Source organism: Elephantulus edwardii, unplaced genomic scaffold (assembly GCF_000299155.1).
Source record: "Elephantulus edwardii isolate Elephantulus edwardi_28Jun2011 unplaced genomic scaffold, EleEdw1.0 scaffold00221, whole genome shotgun sequence".
NCBI lineage: Eukaryota > Metazoa > Chordata > Mammalia > Macroscelidea > Macroscelididae > Elephantulus > Elephantulus edwardii.
Window position 1 is genome coordinate 2,891,223 of NW_006399971.1, and position 21,039 is coordinate 2,912,261.

At 42.6% G+C, this 21,039-nt stretch overlaps 1 protein-coding gene across 1 annotated transcript in view; it reads right to left on the bottom strand.

Moving 5' to 3' along the window:
- GFPT2 (glutamine-fructose-6-phosphate transaminase 2) overlaps positions 1–21,039 on the bottom strand; it is a 29,830-nt gene that overhangs the window by 1,014 nt on the left and 7,777 nt on the right. The window contains exons 6-17 of the mRNA XM_006898125.1: positions 20,402–20,463; positions 18,704–18,783; positions 16,783–16,900; positions 15,555–15,718; positions 13,158–13,253; positions 12,961–13,058; positions 12,629–12,749; positions 9,946–10,103; positions 9,722–9,836; positions 5,965–6,092; positions 3,390–3,557; positions 970–1,131 (exon numbers count right to left, since the gene is read on the bottom strand). Coding sequence (XP_006898187.1) covers positions 970–1,131; positions 3,390–3,557; positions 5,965–6,092; positions 9,722–9,836; positions 9,946–10,103; positions 12,629–12,749; positions 12,961–13,058; positions 13,158–13,253; positions 15,555–15,718; positions 16,783–16,900; positions 18,704–18,783; positions 20,402–20,463 — 1,470 coding nt within the window. The remainder of the gene's footprint in view (positions 1–969; positions 1,132–3,389; positions 3,558–5,964; positions 6,093–9,721; positions 9,837–9,945; positions 10,104–12,628; positions 12,750–12,960; positions 13,059–13,157; positions 13,254–15,554; positions 15,719–16,782; positions 16,901–18,703; positions 18,784–20,401; positions 20,464–21,039) is intronic.

Consider the following 21,039-nt stretch of genomic DNA (forward strand, 5'->3'; position numbering starts at 1 on the left):
GTATATATAAAGAGTTAAAAAAATGGAATCATTTCATAGATTAAGGATAATCTTAATTATGGAATAAAGATAAATGTACACAGATGTTCAATCAAGTGTTATTTATGAAGATAAAAATTAGAAATACTTTAAAGAATAGAAGACTAGCTAAATAATTATGAGCAAAATCCACATTATACGAATAAGCTAGAATATTGTGTAGTAATTGTATATTGCATGCAAGGTTTTAAAGACGTGAGAAAATACTTGTAATATGATATATGATATGATATAATATAATATAATAAATATAATATAATCCCCTTGGTGCAATCTTGAAAATATTTGAAAAGTTTATACAGGAAAATATATAATATTAAATTTGTTAATATTAACTCTGAGTGGTAAGGTCATAATTAGTCTCTATATATTTCATAGTTTCAAATTTTTATTCTGGAAGTACATTTTTAAAAAGAACATTATTATAAATGAAATAATATCTCCTAGAATATTTCTACCAACTAAATACTTACAGAGAAAAAAGAACTTTGAGACTTGCTAGTAAATGGAATTGCTTCTCTCCCTTAAGAAATACACACTGAAGTTCTGCCCTATACCTCTGGATATTATCCTACATAAAAACATGGTTTTTCTTTGTTATGTTAATTAGATTTTGCTTAGGAAAGGTGGTCCTAAACTTAATCACTTCTGAGTTATTGCAGATATAAAGACATATACTGGGGGAAGGTGTCACTTGAAGACAGATACATATGCAGGTGCATTTCTAAGCCCAGGAATTGCAAGATTTTGCAGCTCTATAGAAGTTCAAGTAGACAAAGGACCTTTCTCTAGTACCAAGGGCTGCATTTGACTTCTCGCCTCTGGAATTATGGTCAAATAAATGTCTTTTCTTTTTTCAAGAAAATAATCCACTTGTAGTTTGGGTCTTTTATTAGTTTCTGTTTGTTTCCGTGCACTTTTGAGACCTACATCATATCCTCGTAGAACAGCCAGGTGGAAGGAGAGGAGCTGCAGTGGAATCACGCTCAGGATGCCCTGGAGGCAGTCCACAGTGTGAGGCACCTCAATGGTTTTATATGCAAACTTGGAACTTTCAGTGTCATCCTTGGAACACAGGATAATTGGGCGACCCTAAAACACAGAAATATATCACAAAATGTAGCTCATCTCAGATAAAAGCAGTGATTACACACAACAATTTGTCAGAAATCACTATTATTATAAGTAATAATCTGTTTATTTGAGATTATGGGTAAGGAGATGTATATGATTCAAGTTATAGAACAAAGTGCCAGCATGTCCATTTGCTGTTTTCTGGTAAACATCTTCCTCCTCTGGTAACGTGATCCCTCTCTTGCTTTCATTCACTGCCTGATTATCAAGAGACTATGGTCTGGCAAAGGTCTGTGTAGCCTCATTCCTCACTCTATTCTACTGGAAGAAAGTGAAAATAAGTGAGCAGTCAATAAGTAAAAATAATCTCAGATACATGCTATGAAGGTATTAAAACAGGAAAATGATCAGGAGAGAACAGTGAAGTTTGGGGAGCCCTCTTTAAAGGAGAAATAATTGAACTGAGAATCAAATGAAGAGTTGCCAACTCATTGAAGTTCTGTAGGAAGGACATTCTGGGCAGAGGAAACAACCAGCAAAGGCTCTGAGGAAGGAATAAGTTCACTGTATGGGAGAATAGAAAGAAGGCTGAATGGCTATAGCTTGGTGAAGAACCTAGAAGGAAAAGATAATGCATGTTCTACTCTACATCTATGAGATCCCATGAGTCAGAATGACTTTAATAGAAACCTTTTTTGTGGGTCACTGTAGAACTCTGGTGGCCTAGTGGATAAGGAGTAGCATTCCTAACCCAAAAGCAAGGGGTTCAATCTGCCAGCTGCTCCTCAGAAGAAAGATGGACAATCTTCTCCCATGCAATTCTGAAAACCCACTGGAAGGGTCAGGTATGAGTCAGTTCCAACTAGGTCAGGTATAATAAGGTCCAACCCAATGGCAATGACTTGTTGTAGGGGTAGAATTTGAGGGGAAGCTATCGGAAGGTTTTAAATAAGGTGACATAACTGTGTGTTTTTTAAAATTTAAAATTATATATGTAATAATTTTATATAAGAGCAACGGTGTCTCTCTGGAGACTAAGGTCCGCCTGATACAGGCCATGGTCTTTGCAATCACTTGTTTGGAAAATGACTAGGGAGGATAGGAGAATTGATGCCTTTGAGCTGTGGTGCTGGAGTATTGAATGTACCATGGACTGCCAAGAAAACAGATTCATCCTAGAGAGGGTTAAACCAGGCTACTCCTTAGAGGCAGATTTTTAAATTATGTATCTGTTGTACTGTATGTACCATCAAGACAGAACCAACTCATAGCTGGCCCTCCAGCACTTTTCCAGTGGATAAAACACATGGGAGGAGATGGCCCATCTTTCTCCCACAGAGCAACTGGTGGATTCAAACCACATGCTTTTGGGTTGGCAGTGAAGCTCTTTACCAGTAGTCTACCCGAGTTCATGTATACCGATAAAGTGGAGGGTCAATGAAAAAAGGTGAAAACTCTTAATGGGATGCATTGACACAGTGACTGCACTGTGGGGTTACGCACATCAGGGATTGGAAGGGGTGCAGATAAGACAGTGTTTCATTCTGTTGTGCATGTTGTGCACAGGGTCACTATGAATCAGAGCCAACTCAAAGGCATTTACCAACAAGAGAACAAAAATATATATACATAACAAAAAAGTGCCCACTCAAAAATTTACATATACAATTCAGCAGCATGGATTACATTCATCATGCTGTATAATTGCATCATTCTCCATTACCACTTAGTGAACCACCATTAATAGAACCTTTGTGCAATGACTCCCCTTTCTTCCATCCCTCCTGTTCCTGTTGTTAGGTGCTGTTGACTATAACTCATAATGACCCTATGAACAGATGGAACCGTGTCCTATCCTTGTCACCATCTTTGCCAGCGTTATGTCTACTTCTGGAAAATCCCTGTAGGGCACAGTTCTACTCCGACACACATGGGCTCACCAATGAGTCAGAGTCTGCTCTACAGCATCTGGGTTACTGATAATGTCATGAGACTTCCTAGGGCGGCTCTGTGGGGGCCCAACCTCCTATCTCAGGTAGCCTTCGGGGAAACTCTGCTTTCAGGACCCTCCACCAGCAGAACTCTGATCTGCTCACTTAAGACAGCTTAAGGGAGACTGGACCTCAGTGAGGATTTGTGATGGGAGTGGCCACAGCTTGGACAGTCCTCTTCCAAATGTGTGTCTGGCCCTCTGGGGAGGGCCTGGGGGTGCTGGCAACACTGGGAAAGGTGTGTATGCAGGGAACACAGAAGGCCTCAGCCTTGAGAGCACTTACCTGGCGGGCAGTAACTTGCTGCAGGGCATTCTGGCACTTGGCAAAGCACGGGTCCTTCATGATGACCATGATGACGGGCATCTGCTTGTCAATCAGCGCCAGGGGCCCATGCTTCAGCTCCCCAGCCAGGATACCTTCAGAGTGCATGTAGGTGATCTCTTTAATTTTCTGGGGACAAGAGGTGGGGTCAGTGTCACATTGGGTAGAGTGGAGAACTGGAGTCTAGCTGCCAGAGTAGGGGAACATTCTGCAAGGCAGCTTGAGAGACCCTTTTTTATTTCCCCAAAGGCGAAGCTGGAGGCACAGCTGAGTCAGTATCTCTCACTGGGACACTCAGAACTCTGGCCAGCAGGGCTTTAAGAGGAAGGTAAGGGTTGTCTGGGGTCAGGGAGAGGGTGGCTACTGCCCCACAAAGGGTAGCACACAGTCTCTGTACCCAGGCCCATTCATTCCCTGTTGGAGGAATCAGGGCCACCTGAGGTAGGAGGGACAAGGTAATGTTGATTTAGTTTGCTCTCTTCCCTCCCTGCCTTCCTTGCTCTGCATAATGCCTCTCCATGGCTATAAATGATAATAATGGAATTTCATTTTATCTGGATGATCATTCATCTAGTTTAAGAAGTTAATTTCCAAAAGAATGTTCCAGCTAATTATCATACACATTAGGCTGCTATTCAGATTTCTTCAGATAGCTTTATTTATAGGCCGTTGCTTATCATTTAATTGGAGAACACACTGAAGAGAATATTTCCCAATGGACCCTAGAAGGATCCATTGATGTTGTGCATCAGGAAAATGAAATAGAGTGTGGCTTCTGTCTGGATGCTTCAGGCAAGGGGGTGGTACAGGCCAAAAGAGCTACAGAGGGGCCATTAATTCATGCCAGCAGCTTGGAAAATGCTCCTTTCTTTCCTCAAAGATGAAGCTGGGGGTACGGATGAATTTGCATCTTTCTTTGGAAAGCTCAGCCCTCAAGCCAGCAGGGTTGTCGGAGGAAGGAATGTGCACAGGACACCAGCCCCTTGCTTCCTCTGGTGGGGATCAGAGGGTCTATTTTATGGGTATAAAGGTGAAGTTCAGGGAGGCTCAGGTATCTCAGGGTTGTGCCCTGGCTACGTGTAACACTCTGAGTATGTCTTGGTGAACAGAAGCCAATCAGTACTCTCTTGGGATGGGGGTTGTGGGGAAGGAGTAGTTACTTCTTTCCACAGGGACGATGGTGCCTTATCTTTGTACCAAAAGCTGCCTCATCTGTAACATAGCCTCCTTTTTACCTTGGCTGAACAAGCTGATCAACTAAGCACAGGCTTAGTTATTCTACTACATCAAAGATTCTACTTCTGTACATAGCCCAAGCCCAAACCACTTTTTGATCTTATAATTCTTAACAGGGATGAAGAATTCATCCCTTCTTCTGAACCATAAACAACAATCACCTAAGAATGTACAAGAATGTGAAAAGTAGACCTCAGACTCCTGATGCACGCCTGGCCCCTTGGGGCCTGCTGGTCCTAACACCTGTCACTGCTCCGTCAGCCTTCTCTTATGCTGATGTGAATCTTCAATGTATTTTTTTTTATTTATTTTATTATTTCTTTTTTGTGTACCATCAAATTGGATCTGACTGGCACAGGAGATTGTCCCTCCTTCTCCAACAGAGCATCTGGTGGATTCAATCCGCGTGCCTCTGGGATTGCAGTCAGAGTGGCCCTATAGCAGAGAACTGCCCCGTCAGGCTTCCAAGGCTGTAGCATTTATAGAAGCAGACTCTGGCCTAGGGATGCAATCCCAAAGGTCACAGTTTGGGAAAAGGATGAACAATCTCCTCCTATGTGATTTAATGACTGAAAACCCACTGGAGGATGAGCTATGAGTCAGTTCCAACAGGAAGGTACTCAACAACAACAACAGACTGCGACAGCTTCCTTCTGCAGAGAGGCTGGTGGTTTTGAACCTCTGGCCCTTCAGTTAGCAGCTAGATTTAAACACTATACCACTTGGGCTCCTTTTATTGCTATAAAGGGAGAAAACAGTTGCCAATTTTAAAAATTCAGGGCCACCAAAGCTCGTTCCAACAGAACTCAGGCTCTTTTCACTAGTCTGAGAGGTAACAAGGAAACTCTGCACAGATTCACCCCACAATTCTGGTCTGCCAAAATCTTCCACAAAGATTTCTGGGAGTTAAGGACCTGAGTTCAAATCTCCCTGAGTTCAAATCAACCACTTAATCACATAATTTTGAGCACATTGGTTCACCTTTCTAATGAGATGGTCATGGGTTATGAATGAGCTAACCCAGATGGAGTCTGGCACAGGACTGACACCTTGAGAGGCTCAGGCAGGGGTGACCTGCCCTCTTATTCCTGTAAGATTGGGAGTTCCTGTAGGCTAACCTGTCTCACCTACCTCAGAATCCTAGAGATAGAACCCCGTGGCAAGAGCTGGCACTCAGTGCAAGCTCACCTTGTTGCCAAGGAGTCTGGGCCTTCCCTTCCCCCGTGTCTTGGCCTGCTTCCTGGATGGCTGAAGGCTGTAGAGGCAGTGGATGTGGGGTGCTGGGCAGAAAAGCACTTACCAGTGCCCCCTCCAGGCATGTGGCATAGTTATAGCCACGTCCCATGACCAGGAGTGACCTCTGTGTGTAGAGTTCCAGGGCCAGGTCGTGAATCCTCTCATCCAGCAACAGGACTTCCTTGATCAGCTCTAAAATAGGCACACAGGGGAGGGGAAGAGACCATTCTTAAACAATTCACAAGGAAAACTTGCAGAGCACACAATAAGATCTTAGTACTCATTTCAGCTAATAAATTTTGTTTCCTTGCATTAGTTTAAGAGTTTTCAACTTAAATTATGAGAAAATAACTTGGGCTACTGTGTAAGCTTTTGTTGAGGTAGTGAATGATAGTTGTATTGCTACTTTCTTAAGCACCTTCAAGGTAGGCAGGGAAGTTATTATTTCCAGCTCCACTTTACAGGGATGAGGCTCAGATAGGCTAAATCACCACTGACAGATGACACTCCAGATTACTTGTCCTCATCATTGCCCTGTGCTGCATCTCAAGACAAAGACAATGGGACGTGTACCACGGGATCTCAAAAACTGATTTCTTTTTACACACTTAAAAATAATTGAGCATCCCCTAGAAGCCTCTGTTTGTGTAGGTTATACCTTCAAATATCTATAAATAGAAAATACAAAGACATTTAAAAATACATATTTGTTAATTAATATTTTAATAACAATGAATTATGTAAGTGACCCTATAAACAAAAGGCCCGAAGTCCCTCTACAACTATTGACATTTAGCAAAGTTCAGTTTCTGGAAGCATGTTATTTATGAAGTGGATTCCACTCCTGCTTCCAAACCTGTTATTGTTTTTACGTGCCATTGAGTTGCCTGCGATGTATAGCCAGCCTATATACAGCAGGTCTGAACTCTTCCTGTTTTATTAAAAATAAGAATGGTATAATTTTCTATAAGTCTTTTAAATGTCTGATTTAGAAGATGTTGGATTTCCTATGTGCTTCTGCATTCAAGCTGTTGTGAGATATGATTTTGGTTGAAGAACAGGAAGAAAACCTGATCTTACTTAGATTTATACATGCGAAGTAACTGAATGTTCTACATTAGTACTATATCAAACTTGAGAAGTGAATAATTTCTTCAAGAGTCATTGCAAGCATGGAATCTAAAATCATCTAATATCTAAATCATCTAAAATCATAATATCTGAATTTTTCCTATTTTATTACATTAAAGTTTACTGGTGGTCTATTGGGCACTTCAAACAGTTTGTTTTTCAACATGTGCATGATTTTGTACCAGTATGCATTATTATCTGCAATTTTGAAAATACTGGTTCACTGAATTCAATGCAAATCTAAACAATGATGTTTTTCAAATCAAGTCTTTAAAAAATCTCTTTTTAAAGAGGTCAATGTGAGATGAATGATCAGACATTGTATGTATTGCAGTTAACAATGGATGGAACAAAGTATCCATGATTGATTGAAAAAAAAAAGCTAAAGAAAGATTTACTGTGGAGGGTTGACAGGGATAGGAGGGGAGGGAGAAGGAGCAGAGGTTAGCAGACGCAGGAGTCAGGTGAAAGGAAAGGCAAGGAACAGAGAAGATTTGATGAGATGTTGTCATAAAATAGCATTGACCAATTGTAATTAAGTTATTTTTTAAAATACATGAATAACTGAATGAAAGCAAAAAAAAGAAGAAATCACATTTGTTAAAATCACCCTGAGCTGTTTACTGTGTAATCAAAGCCCTAGTTCACCCTTCTCACACAAGCAGAGAAACTGCCAGGCGAAAGAGAATAGAGGGGCCGGTGCCCAGGTACCAAGGTGGCACAGTATAAAGCAATCTTGGGGTTTCTTGGGAGAGTAGCACATGGAGCATTAACGTGCAGGGCAAAGCTTTTTATTATAGCGCAGGGATGAGAAGAAAGACGTGGTGGTATAAATGAAGGTAAAAGAGTAAAGATTTAATCCTTCATCTGTTCCAACACAGTGTTCATTATACAAAAACAGTTATTCACATCTAAGAAATAAACCTCCTCATTATTGTCAAGTCAGAGCAAACTCTAAACTGTAAACCGCATCAGAGACGGACCGTTTTTCAATGGTGGATACAAACCACAAGAGACATGACCCATGGGCCAGCAGTGCAACTCCCTACAGACGGTGCCACCAGAACGCCTAGTCACATTTTAGTATGAAAATAGTTTTGACTAAAAGGCTCTTGTAGATCCAGGATCTGACAACATCTTAAGATCTTTAAAAAGAATGTTGATCTGTTGATTTACTTTAACAGTAGAACAAAGTAATTTTTCCCATTACCTGGCTAAAGAGCCCTGTTGACATGGTACACCAGATAAGCACCCAGCTAGGAAATAAAAGATTGAAGATTAGAATTCATCCAGTGGCTCTGAGAGAGAACGAAACCCATTGGAATTCAAGACCACCAATAATTCTGCAGGAGAGAAGGCCTGGTGGTCTACGCCCATAGGTTATATAGCCTATGGGGCAGCTCTACTCTGCCACACTGGGTCCATGAGTAAAAAAAATACGCTTTTCGGCATCTAGCAACATTACTTGGCTTAAAAATGTTTTTCTCTTACTTACATTCCTATCATATATTGTAGGCCAGCTCCAGACCCCTGGCCTTGTAGTGAGCATTTTTAGACTCTCTGTAGACTTGCCACTGTCTTCTCTGGGTTTGTGTCTGCTTTCAAGGAACTTAATTCACAGTCCATCTCTGTCTTGCTGTTTTACGGTACATCATCAGGGCTGCACACAGAAAATCCAAGCTACTTCTCTCCCTAGAGTACAAGTGGCTTTTGTCTTGGGAGTCCCAGTATGGCTGGCCCACAGGCACTGGTCTTTAATAATGTGTGTGGTGAGTGAGTGAATGAATGAACAAGGACATAGTCTCTGCCCCTAAAGAGTTCACAATTTGGTGGACAGCCTCTGAGGGAGGAACTGCCCCCAGACCATTTGCTTCTTGGTTTTTATACTTGAGCTTGACGCCAGGAGCCAGGCCCACTGTGACTGACAGATGGGATTATGAGCTCATAGAGTGAATGATAGATGTGAGAGACAAGACAGGAAATGAGAGAATAGATAACTCAGATAAAGGACTGTGCTCTAAAGAAAATAAACAAGCTAACGTTTCAGACAGTCTGGGTTTGGGGCTTCTGTTAGTTAGGCAGGCTGGGGTCAGGGCAGGGGTTGGGGCCTGGATGATAAGGAAGTCAGTGAATGCAAGGACTAGAGGGGGAGGGTTTCAACAAAGGAAAGAGACAAAGCAAAGGCCCTGTGGTAGGAAAGGGCTTGGAGCTATTGAGAAATTGAAGGTCTGTGGCAGCAGCAAAAGAGGCAAAGGGAAGCATGATGGGGGAGGCCTGGTGAGGAGGAGTGTGGAGGCCAATCCTGACCCATTGATCAGGCAGCTGCTGAAGGGATTGAGAGGTTAGCAGGTTTGAAGTATCTGTATCTGTAAGTGGCATAAAACATCAACATGCTCAGCTGCTAACCAAGACTTTTGCATTCACCCAAAGGCACAATGGAAGAGCTTTGTGAAGTACTTAAAAAAGCCCAAATCCTAACACAAAATCAAGTATCGAAAACCCATTTCTACTCTGGCACCATGGAACCATGAGTTTAAGTCAATTTCATGACAACTAGATTTTTAGGAAGTGAAGGAGGAGGGTACCATTAATCAAGTTGGTTGCAGGTTATATACAAGAGTCAAGGGAGAAAGAGGCCAAGAACAGACCACTAGATTTGAAAATAAGGCAGGCTCAGCTCTTGGACATACCAGGTAAAGATCTCAGGCCACGGATAATCTCTTGTCGTCGATTTTGTAATGAGATACGGTCTTCACACATCATCAGACCAAACATGACCAGAGAAACGAACTGGCTGGTATAAGCCTGTAGACATAAGGGGTGATATGAGAAGAGTGGGTATCACCATGACCTCAGGAGATGAGGGCAGGCAAAAGGAATTTTCTTGTCTCCTCTTTCCGAAAGCACCTCCTACCTTGGTGCTGGCGACGCCAATCTCTGGGCCTGCATTGATGTGGATGCCACAGTCAGTCTCGCGGGAGATGGAGCTGCCCACGGTGTTGGTGACACCCACGGTCAGGGCCCGGCGGTCCTTGCAGTAGCGCAGCGCCAGAAGGGTGTCTGCAGTCTCACCTGCCACGAAAAGTCCCTTTCATTGATGTGTTTACACATGAAGTCACTTTGCCAGCCAAACCTCTGCCTCTGCTCACTTCTTCCTGGCTCTGACAAGGAGCTCTGTTTACCTAGACACAGCCCGTGTGTGCTCAGAAAGGAAATTGCAGGATCAACAGTGGTTCAGTTGATTCCTACGTGGAAACCTTCATGAAATTATCCTTCATGTGCCAAGCACTTTCTCATCTTGTTCATTTTGTTCTCATGACCATTCTGTGGGGGACCACTGTCCCCACTTTCCCTTGGGGATGAAGGGTTCAGAGAAAATTCAATGCCTCACTTAGGACCATGCAGCAGAGGGGGACAGACTGAGTGTGAACTCAAGCGAGCCTGCCTCCCAATGCCCTCTCCAGAACTCAAAGCTGCTTCACTTAGAATGTGCCAAGATCCAGCATTTAAAAAGGAAGAATGTCTCCAAAATGGTGTTTCTCAGTATTTAAAAAAGCACTTCCCAATATGAATCAGGTCACTTTTATCATAAATCAGATGTCTGGTCGACTTTGGCTCACTTGACCATGTGTGTCAGATCAGAGCCAGGTTCTATAGGGTTTTCAATGACTGACTTGTTGCAAGTAGATCACCAGATGCTTCTGGTGGCCTCTAATCTGCAGCCTTTTGGTTGACAGTCTAGGAAGGTAACCATTTGTACCATGCAGGTATGAAAGAATTAGGGATTTCATAGCAACTTAAATAAGTTCAAACATAAATGGGCATGAATTCTCTGTTTGCAAGTTCTAAAGAACATAAACTAAACCAGTGTGCAAACGAAACACAAGGAAGACCAGAAAATAAAAACCATTGGAAACAGGAGTGGCATCCACTTTTTAAATCACATGCCTTTGGAAACTCTATGAACTTATGAACTCTATGTCAATAGAGGGGCATTAGGCCTTTTGTTCATAGGGTTACTATGAGTTATGTTTGGCTTGAAGGCAATCAACAACAACATCAGCACATAACTCACTGGTGGCTGTTATGCCCATGGAGCTGTGTTTCTGGCTGCGCCTGCTCTGATCTTTCACCGCGGCAGGCTGGAAGGATGGTGTGCCACGTCAAGGCTCAATTCCATCTTTTGTCTCTTCGCACAAGTGTCATGTGACCTTTCCTCAGTGCAGTGATGGAGTTGTCAAGAATGTGGGAGGAGGGCAGCTCTGTCTTCACAAGCCCCTCTCCGTCTTTTTTTTTAATACAGATAGATCATATTTTTATCTCATGTGAAGGGCTGAACAAACAAAACTTTAAGCCATTTCCATATATACACTAAAGAATATGGCATTAAGTCCATCTCAGTTTCCTTTTTTATGGTTTGCACCAATTTGTGAAATATTTGTAGGCTCTGATGGGCTATAATTCCAAATGAAAATTACAAGAGCTGAAGCTGATATAAAGTGCCTGGGCAGATGATGGGCATGTCAACAGTGTATCTTTGTCATTGAAATGGTGATGGTGTTAAAAATTTAAAATGAAAGCAGTATTAAGAATCCCAGTAAGTTTTAGAACACTAGTGTTCATTTTTTAGGTGTGATAGTGATATTGTAGTTAGTTTCTTTTAAGAATCCTTTAGGAGTCTCTGTGTAGTGCAAAAGCACACTTGACTGTTAATCGAAAGGCTAGTTCGAGTTCACCTAGAAGTGCCTAGTAATAAAAGACTACAGATCTATTTCTAAAATATCCGTCATTGCAAACCCTATGGTACACAATTCTACTTTGACACACATGGAGCAGCCACGAGGGTTTTCTTTTTTAAAAAAAGTCATTTATAGAAACATTGAATAATTTGGGATGAAATAGCACAATGTCTAATATTGCCTTCAAAATTACCCAGTGCAAGGGAGTAGTTCATAGGAGTGTGGATGACACAAAATTGGCTGTGAGTTATAATTGCTGAAGCTAATAATTATGAGGAGGCTCATTATAAATTTATCTACTGTTAAGAGAGTTTGGAATTTTCCACAATTAAAACACTTTTAAAAATCCACCTAAAACTCTTGCAGACTCCAATCATACGGCATGGAATACCCCCTGGTTCACTGCCCTGTCCAGCTGGAACATATGCAAACCCAGTGGACTGACTTAGCTTAGAAGCGTGTCCTCCACACTTCCTCCTACTGAGTGGTGTGGACACTGCACACAGCTCCCACTCGGTGACTGAGGTGATGGACTGAACCACAGTGTCCACTGCAGAGCAGCAGCCTATGCTTTGACCTGCAATCTAGAAGAGTTTAAAAGGATTTTTTTTCTTCATTAAATGAAATCCAGAAAACATTTGTGAGCAACTTGGTGAGTAAATCTTGAAATTCTGAACTTAGAAGAAGAAACGAGAAGCTGCAGAGGGGAAAAGTCATTAGAGTTTGAGGAAGTGTGTGGTACATCGTATGTGTACAGAGGACTTTGGAAGGTAGAGGAGGGAGTATATGCGGTATTATGGAGAGGAGAGTGCCTGAGTTGAACTAAGAGAAAGCCGGCCAGGCTGCCATATCCCTTACCTGACTGGCTTATGAAGAAGCAAACATCATCTCTGAACACAGGTGTGTTCCTGTCCAGAAAGTCACTGGCAAGTTCAACCATCACTGGGAGCTCGGTCAGTTCTTCCAAGACCTGCCGTGTCTGAAGCCAGCAAGAATGAGGACTAGTCAGTTACAGACTCTTGGGGTGGGGGCTGGGGGAAGGGCAGTTGGGTTTAGAACAGTTTTGTAAAATGTCCAGGTGGTGAGGGAACTTCAGTCAGGTCATACCACAAGACAAATGGTGCTATGCTGGGGGTTAGGGATGGGAGCAAGGCTTAAGTCTCCAATCAGGTCCAGCATTTTGTACTTACAGCTACTCCAGCATGATAACTGGTTCCACAGCCAATCACAATGAGCCGCCGGCACCGTCGAATTTCCTTCAAGTGGTCCTTCAGACCACCCAGAAGCACTGCAGAGTGCACAGCAATGCATCAATGTCAACTGTCTACATGCTGAAATTCATCCCTACAGGGCACAGACAGGGCCTTCCAGGACCTGCTGGAATTACCTGTGTTGGTCTCAAAATTCACTCGGCCTCTCATGGTATTGAAAACAGATTCGGGCTGCTCAAAGATTTCTTTCTGCATAAATGCACTGAAGTTACCTGGTCAAAGAAACAGATCAGAGAGAGATTAGCTTTGAGTTATGCTTTCACTGCATAAATGAAACACATGGATTATTCATGAGTCAGAATTAACTCCAGGGTAAGGGATGTTGGTGTAAATTTTAATTAAGATGAGTCATTGTATAATCACAATAGTGATCCATGTAAGCCCACTGCAAATTCTAAATAGCAGTCTCCAGTTTCACTCTGCATGACGCTCATAACATGCTTGTATCGTGGAGTCGAAACCGACCCATAGCTGAACCCCCAGCAGGTTTTCAAAGGCAATAAATCCACGGGAAGAGATTGCTCATCTTCCTCCTTCAAAGTAACTGGTGGATTATAACTGTGTACCTTTGTACTGGCAGTGTAATTCCTGACTACAAAGCCACCAGAACTCAATGGCATGATTGTTGTTGTTGTTGTTGTCTGCTATCAAAGCACCTGTCTTCCTCCAATCCTGATGCCACATTCCTCCAGCTTCCTGAATGATCTGTTCCACTTGTTTTGTGCTGTTGAGTCACCTGTAACTCACAGCGACCCTATGTATAACAGCTCTGATGCCAACCCTGTCCTGACGCAGTCTACTCCAACACACTTACCCCCAATTGCCCAAGTTACTGAATCAATCCATCTTATCCAGGGTTGTCCTCTCTGCACTGTCCCTTCTCCCTTCTGAGCATGATGTCCTACTCCAGAGACTGTCCCTCCTGGCTCCGTGCCCAAAGTACATGAGACAGAGCTATAAAATACAAGCATCTAATGAGAAACATGGTTTCACCCTCTTCAAGACAGACCTATTTGTTTTCTTGGTGGTCCATGGTATGTTCAAGACTCTTCTCCAGCACCACAACTCAAAGGCATCAATTCTTCTGTCATCTTTAGTCATTGTCCAGCTCTCTGATGCATAGCAAGCAATTGAGAAGACTATGAACTGGATCAGGTGAACATTGTTGCTTTTCAGTACTCTGAAAGGGTCCCTGACAGCAGATTTACTTAATGCAATTTGTCTTTTGATTTCCTGACTGCTGGAGCCAAGACTTGATTGTGGAGCCGAGCAAGCTGTAACTGTTAACCTCAATCTCTTCTCCATCTATCATGCTGCTGCCAATTGGCCTACTGGTGAGAATTCTTGCCATGTTGAACTTCAGTCCATATTGAAGAATACAGTCCTTGACCTTCTGTAGCAAGTGCTTTAGGTCCGCCTCGGTTTCAGCAAGCAAGGTTGTGTCATCTGCATAACATAGGTTGTTGAAACTTCTCCCAATCCTGATGCCACATTCCTCCTTATAAGGCTCAACCTGAATGATCTTGGTCTACATATAGATTTAAAAGGTACGGAGACAGAACACATCTCTGACACACTCCCTTCCTGATTTTGAAACATGCAGTGTTTCCCTGCTATGTTCTCAGGACTACTTCCTGGTCCAAGTATAGGTTTCACAGGAACATAATCAAGTATTCTGGGATTCCCATTTTCAATTTGTTGTGATCCATGCAATCAAATGCCTTTGCATAGTCAATGAAATACAGACAGATATCTTTGCTTTCTGCCAAGGACCATCTGAAACTTGTGATATTGTCTTTAGTGCCACAGACAGTATGCATCCCTGATGCACTCCTTTCCTGATTACTATTCCTAAGGTCTCCAAAAGGGACTCTGATGGTGTAGTGCATTAACATATTAGGCTACTAGATGTGTCTTCCCATAAAGATTTACTGCCTGGGAAACCGGATGGAGGGTTCTATGAGTCAGAACAGACTTAGTGGCAGTGGGGTGAGGTCATTTAGATAATAAGTTAAAAAAGCAAGTTAAGAACCTGTTGTTATTGAGTCAGTTCTGACACAAGGCAACCCATGTGTTTCAACACAAGGTTTTCTTGGCTGTCACCTCTACCCCAAAGTACTTAGCCTTTCTTCTGCAATGCGGAAGGGTAGGTTGAAATGCCAAGCTATCTTTATAGTGAAGCACAAACCATTTACACCACTGAGGTACTCTGAAGTTTAGGAACATGGAGGGCATAGGAATGTGTTCCAGGTTTACACCTCGGTATTGGTGTCAAGGCAGAGAGCTTCTGGAGCCTCCGTATAAGGCAGGGGGCTCCTAGAGACAGGTGCTCATCCTGAATGTACTTGGTCAGGTTTCCCATGTGCCCTCAGCTGCGTGAGCACAGATCACCTGGACCTCACCCTGGTGGCCATGGTGGAGGCCCCCACCCAGGGCAGGGCAGTCTCTAAGAGCGACCATAGAAACCTCTGTCCTCTGGGACTTCTGCACATAGGACCTCGGGGGATACCTGCCTTTCATGATCTGCTGCAATTCCATCTGTAAGGTCTGGATGGCTCGAGATGGATCATCAGTAGCTGAACGCTTTACCCGGTGAATGGAGAGCTTCCCATCAGCCACTGCTGCAATGTCGTCATCTTCAAGGAAGATGACCCGGTTGGTATGTTCTATGATAGCACTGGAACAAGGAAAGCACAGGTGTCATACATGGGGACTTGACAGCCTTAAGACAGCAGTCACTGTCTCCCAAAGCCTGGCATCCATCCAGATGGATGGCATTAAGCAGGGTCAGAGCCACTATCAAAACGATCAGTTACAAGTGAGAAATAAGTTCTCTTCCCACGTCCCTTAAATCCTTCTGATTAATTACCTCAAAGAAAAAAGTTAGAGCTGGGTGTTTACAAACCTCTTAATACATACTAATCCCTGGGGTTTTTTTTAACAAAGAGAGGGTTTTTCCCTGAACCTAGAGAGTTTTGGCATGCCATAGCATCTAATAGAATTTGATGGCATGGTTTTATTCGATGGCAATAAGTAGCACTTCCAGAAAACAGTGGTAAGTGGTAAGGAGGCAGCGGGTATCCTCGCCTCTTCTCACTGGATGGAAATGCATCTGGATCAATGTTTCCAGAGAGTTTCAAGGAATACTTGGCACCCTCTATTTTTTGGATCATCTTCTCAATCACCATTGTGAACCTAATAGTGGAGGATAGTGATTCTGAATAAGTGAGTCAGCTTTCTGATAAGTGGATTGTTCTAGAGCATGGAAGAAAGGCATAAGAAACCAGCTTGGTCAGCTGAATCCAAGTTATGTCCTTCAATCTAGACTTACCTTTGATAAAACTAATGTTTTAGACTCTCAAGTTCTGAAGTTGGTTTGGAACTTATAGGTAAGGAATAAAAAGCCTGCCAAGTTTAATTTTCATCCTTAACTCCAACATATATTATTGACATATTTTTTTAGAAAGCATTTATCTTTCATTTTTCTTATATCCTTATTTCTTCAAATAAGGTACTACTCATGAAATGTCCTGACTGTAAAACGTTGGGCAAAACACTTGTCTAGGAGTGAATCTGGCCTTTGACATTCAGATGGTAATCTCCCTTTTGCTCCAATCTGCTAAAAATTGTCACAGAAGTGCTACTGGCTGGGGACCCTGGGAGGAGGGCAGAGAGCTGGAATCCACATTTACTCTGCCCCTTGATGAACTATGAAGAAACAGGAAAATAAGACTTAGTTACCTTGCATCAGATGCAAAGAAGAATTCGACGGCTTTATCGCCCACAGCATGGAGGCAGGTGGAGCTATCGAGCCTCTTCATTCTTGTTTTACAGATATTCTTCACATTCTCAATGTTGCCTAGTAAATACAGAAATGGATGTCAAATCTCTTTTAACTCTTCTGTTTGAATAGCATGCAGCAAGGAGCCCATTCCCCTTTGAATATGTGTGGGAGGGAATCGCAATTTTTAGCTTTGGCAGCGTCAGCCAAATCCTGCGAAAGATCCCCAAATAGCACAGTACCACTGAAAGAATTTAAACTGCTACAGTGTGAAATATAAACAAAGACCCACCAAATAAACTCCCAAACAGGGCATGGGTGCCATTATATAACAGAACCAGATGTCATTCTCTCTAATTTTATGTGTATTTGAAAATATCTATAGCAAGCTCTTAAAATGAAGGCAAGTCTCCTTTTTACAAAAACCTTTGAGATCTGGCAATATGTCCCAGTTGCTCCCACTTCTTTGCCTCCAGGGGAGTGGACATGCACTAGGGCTGCCAGTAAGTCTCAAACACTGCTGAGCAGTTGTGTCCCAGACTTTCACTTCAGAAACTTCCATGTCCTGAATGACTAAAGAAACTACAATACATTCACATGATGAACTATTACACAACACTAAAGAATGATAAAGAATTTGACTCTGCACAAAGTGAGTGTATCTAGAACAAAAATTCTGTTGAATGATGTAAGCCAGTCATAAAAGGACCAGTAAGCTATAAGGCCACTATAGTAAAAAGGCTTACACATAGAATCATACTTGGATGGTTACCAGGAATGAGAAGGGAGGGAGAAGGGAGTAAAAAACAACAAGTATGTAAGTTGAGTGAAGAGAAAGGCAATAAACAGTAAGGTGTTAATCAGACACTGTAATTAGTTATAGCAGTCCATGGTACCCGCAATACTCTTCTCCAGCACCACAGCTCAAAGGCATCAATTCTCCTTTTATCCTCCTTAGTCATTGTCCAACTCTCTGATGCATAACAAGTGATAGCAAAGACCATGGCCTGTATCAGACCCACCTTAGTCTCCAAAGAGACACCATTGCTCTTCAGTAATTTGGAGAGGTCCCTAACAGCAGACTTTCCCACGGCAATGCGCCTTTTAATTTCCTGGCTACTGGTGCCAAGAGTGTTGACTGTGGAGCCAAGCAAACTAAAGCTGTGTACAATCCCAATCTCTTCACCATCCATCCTGATGCTGCCGATTGGCCCAGTGGTGAGAATCTGTCTTCTTGACATTGAGCCTCAATCCATATTGGAGGCTGCAGCCCTTGACCCTCTGCAGCAGGTGCATGAGGTCCTCCTCAGTTTCAGCGAGCAGGGTTGTGTCATCTGCATAACACAGATTGTTGATAGATCTACCAATCCTAACGCCACGCTTCTCCTCATAGAGCCCAGCCTCCTGGATAATCTGTTCTGCATACAGGTTGAATAGGTATGGAAATAGGATGCCATGGACTGCTAGGAAAACAGATCCATCCTGGAAAGGGTCAAACCGGGCTGCTCCTTGGAGGCAAGGATTCTAAGGCTCTGACATACTTTGGACATATTGCAAGGAGAGACCACTTCTTGGAGAGGGACATCATGCTTGGTAGGGTGGAGGGACAGCGCAGAAGGGGAAGGCCCCCTATGAGGTGGATTGATTCAGTGGTTTGGGTAATCTGGATGGGTGTGTCAAAGACGGTGCAATTGGCATAGGACAGAGCAGAGTTTAGGGCTGTTGTACATAGAGTCGCAAGCGACTGAACAGCACATAACAACAATAAGTTATATTGATCAATTGTTGTTATTGATGTTATAAAACAAAGTGTGTATAAATGATTGAATGATCTATAAGGTTTGTTTCACTTGATTTAAAAAAAAAAAGAAAGAAACTTACATGTGCGATATAAGATTGGGATCTGTTCTGTGGAGAGCTTGTATTTACTCCTCACGCCAATGAGAAGTGGGCTGCCTCTCCTGTAGGGAGAAAAGAGAATGAGGCTACACATCGTCTCAACACTCCCGGTCTACACGTCCTTCTAGCATCTGAGACAGGCTTCTGAATCTGGACTTTTCCCTGAGGCAGTTTATTGTATTTTTGTTCCCAGAGGATGAACTCCTTATAAGTGACTGTCACCAGCAAGCTAGCATGTGATCCAAGCTCCCTTTCATAGAGTCACCCACTTGCTAATTTATCTCTGCTCCACCCTCACGGGATCTGCCACTGAATCCTCACACATGGCTAATCCACATGGTTAGATTACAGAGGTTCAACAATAGCACGAATTCCCAAGATTTTGCCCGAGCACTGTGAAGCACCACTCAGCCAGACTTTATTGCTGCTCATCTTTAAATTAAGAGTGGGAGTGTTTAGATGCCCAGGTCTGTCCAAAGATTTCCTTTATTTCCTCTTTTCCTTCTAGTTCACTTGTTTGGCAATCTTCTTATTAGCTGCCATCAGGACAGCCCCAACTCATGGATACAAGCAGGTTTCACAATGAGAGATTGCCCATCCATCTCCTGTGGAACTTTTGGATTTGAACCATGTGCCTTTAGGATTGCAGTGCATTTTCTTACTTCTAGGCTACCAGAGCTACATTTAAATGACTAGGTTGTCAATATCTTGCTTTGTGGACCGCTTAACGCATTTTCAAAAGGGTGGTTTTTCCTCTGCCTCATTGACATCTTATAGAAGCTAAGGGAGCGTTAGTGGCCTAGGAGGTTGGGAGATACACTGCTAACACAAAGGCTGTATCTCTCTCACGGTTTGACTTCACAGTGGCTCCTCAGGAGAAAAGTGGGCAATGTCTTCATGCTTGATTGACAGCCTCAGAAAACTGGAAAGTCAGCTGTAAACTGGTTCTGACTTGATGGAAGTGAGTGAGTGAATTGATACCTTACAGATTAAGTTTAGGATCTAGGATTTGCACAAACTGTGACATCATCATCAAGGAGACAATTTCTACAAGGAAAAGTCTTGAGGCATTTCTATGCCTGATCTAGACTAAGGCCTTAATTCAGTTCTCTTCCAGTGTTCCCAAGCTCAACCACCAGCAGCCTCCTGGCTCCCAGAGTATCTTAGAAAAGTCTCTCCAGTAAAGCAACTTATGTGGTATTTATTTCTGGCTTACAAGTTCTAGCAGCAAATGTGGTTAAGGTATTACTCTGTTATTTTAATGCCATCTTGTCTCCAATCCAAAATAGAATTCTTTACTGAATCTTAGAAACCACAGCATACAACTCAAATCCGTGATGAATGTACATGGCAATTCATCTTTGCAACTAACTCACTCTATTCCTGAAATTCCTCACCCAAAAGGAGGCTAGTATCCTCCCTCACACAAGGAAGTCCTCTAACTTTCTCTTGTACTTCTGGACAGAGGCTATTTTATTTGGAAACTGGTAATACTTCAAATTTAAACATGCATTCCAACCTCCTGAAAGAGCAATTTTACTTTAAACTTAACCTTAGTTGTCAAATAGGAGACTCAATCTCTCAAAAAGAATAGTTACACAGAATTTTAGTCAGTCAAGGCTAATTAGTTTTATTTTTTAAAAACATTTTTGTCATAAACGCTCACAAATTTTGCCTCACCTTGTGGCAACAGCTTCTCCAGGGTAATGAATGCTCTTGAAAACCAACGCGAATGCACCTTCCTGAAAACACAGAGGACAGCACAACTCAGACAGGTCTCCCTGCGCCTCTTGTCACTGCTAAGGTGGCAGGGTCACACTGGCAGCGAGAGCTGTGTGACTTCAAAGCAGGCACAGGGACACCGGGAGAGGAAAGCAAATCAGATAACATTATGCTGAGCATACCACTTGTGAACTGTGACCCCACTGGGGTCTACCAAGTCCCATGTCAGGGACTCCTGACAGTGTGATTGCTGGGTGGACTGGTGACATTAGAACCACAGAAAATAAGAACTGGAGCTAACTTGGCACCAGCACCCTTGTCCCAGAGGGAGCAGCTATGAGGACTGGAGAGGCTAATCCGTAAACTGCACTTAACTCACGATAAAGCTCAGTTTCAAGTCTTGGCTCTGTCACTTAGGGGCAAGACGTTTCTTTGTATCTCATTTCCCTCTTTTCTGAACAAAGATGAAAACCATATGGTCTCTGTATTTTAAGTGTTTGGCATATAAAGAACCCAATAAAAGTATGAACTATTCTAGTAATAACTATAATGCATATAATTATAATGATATAAAATGTTATATAATGAAAGTATTA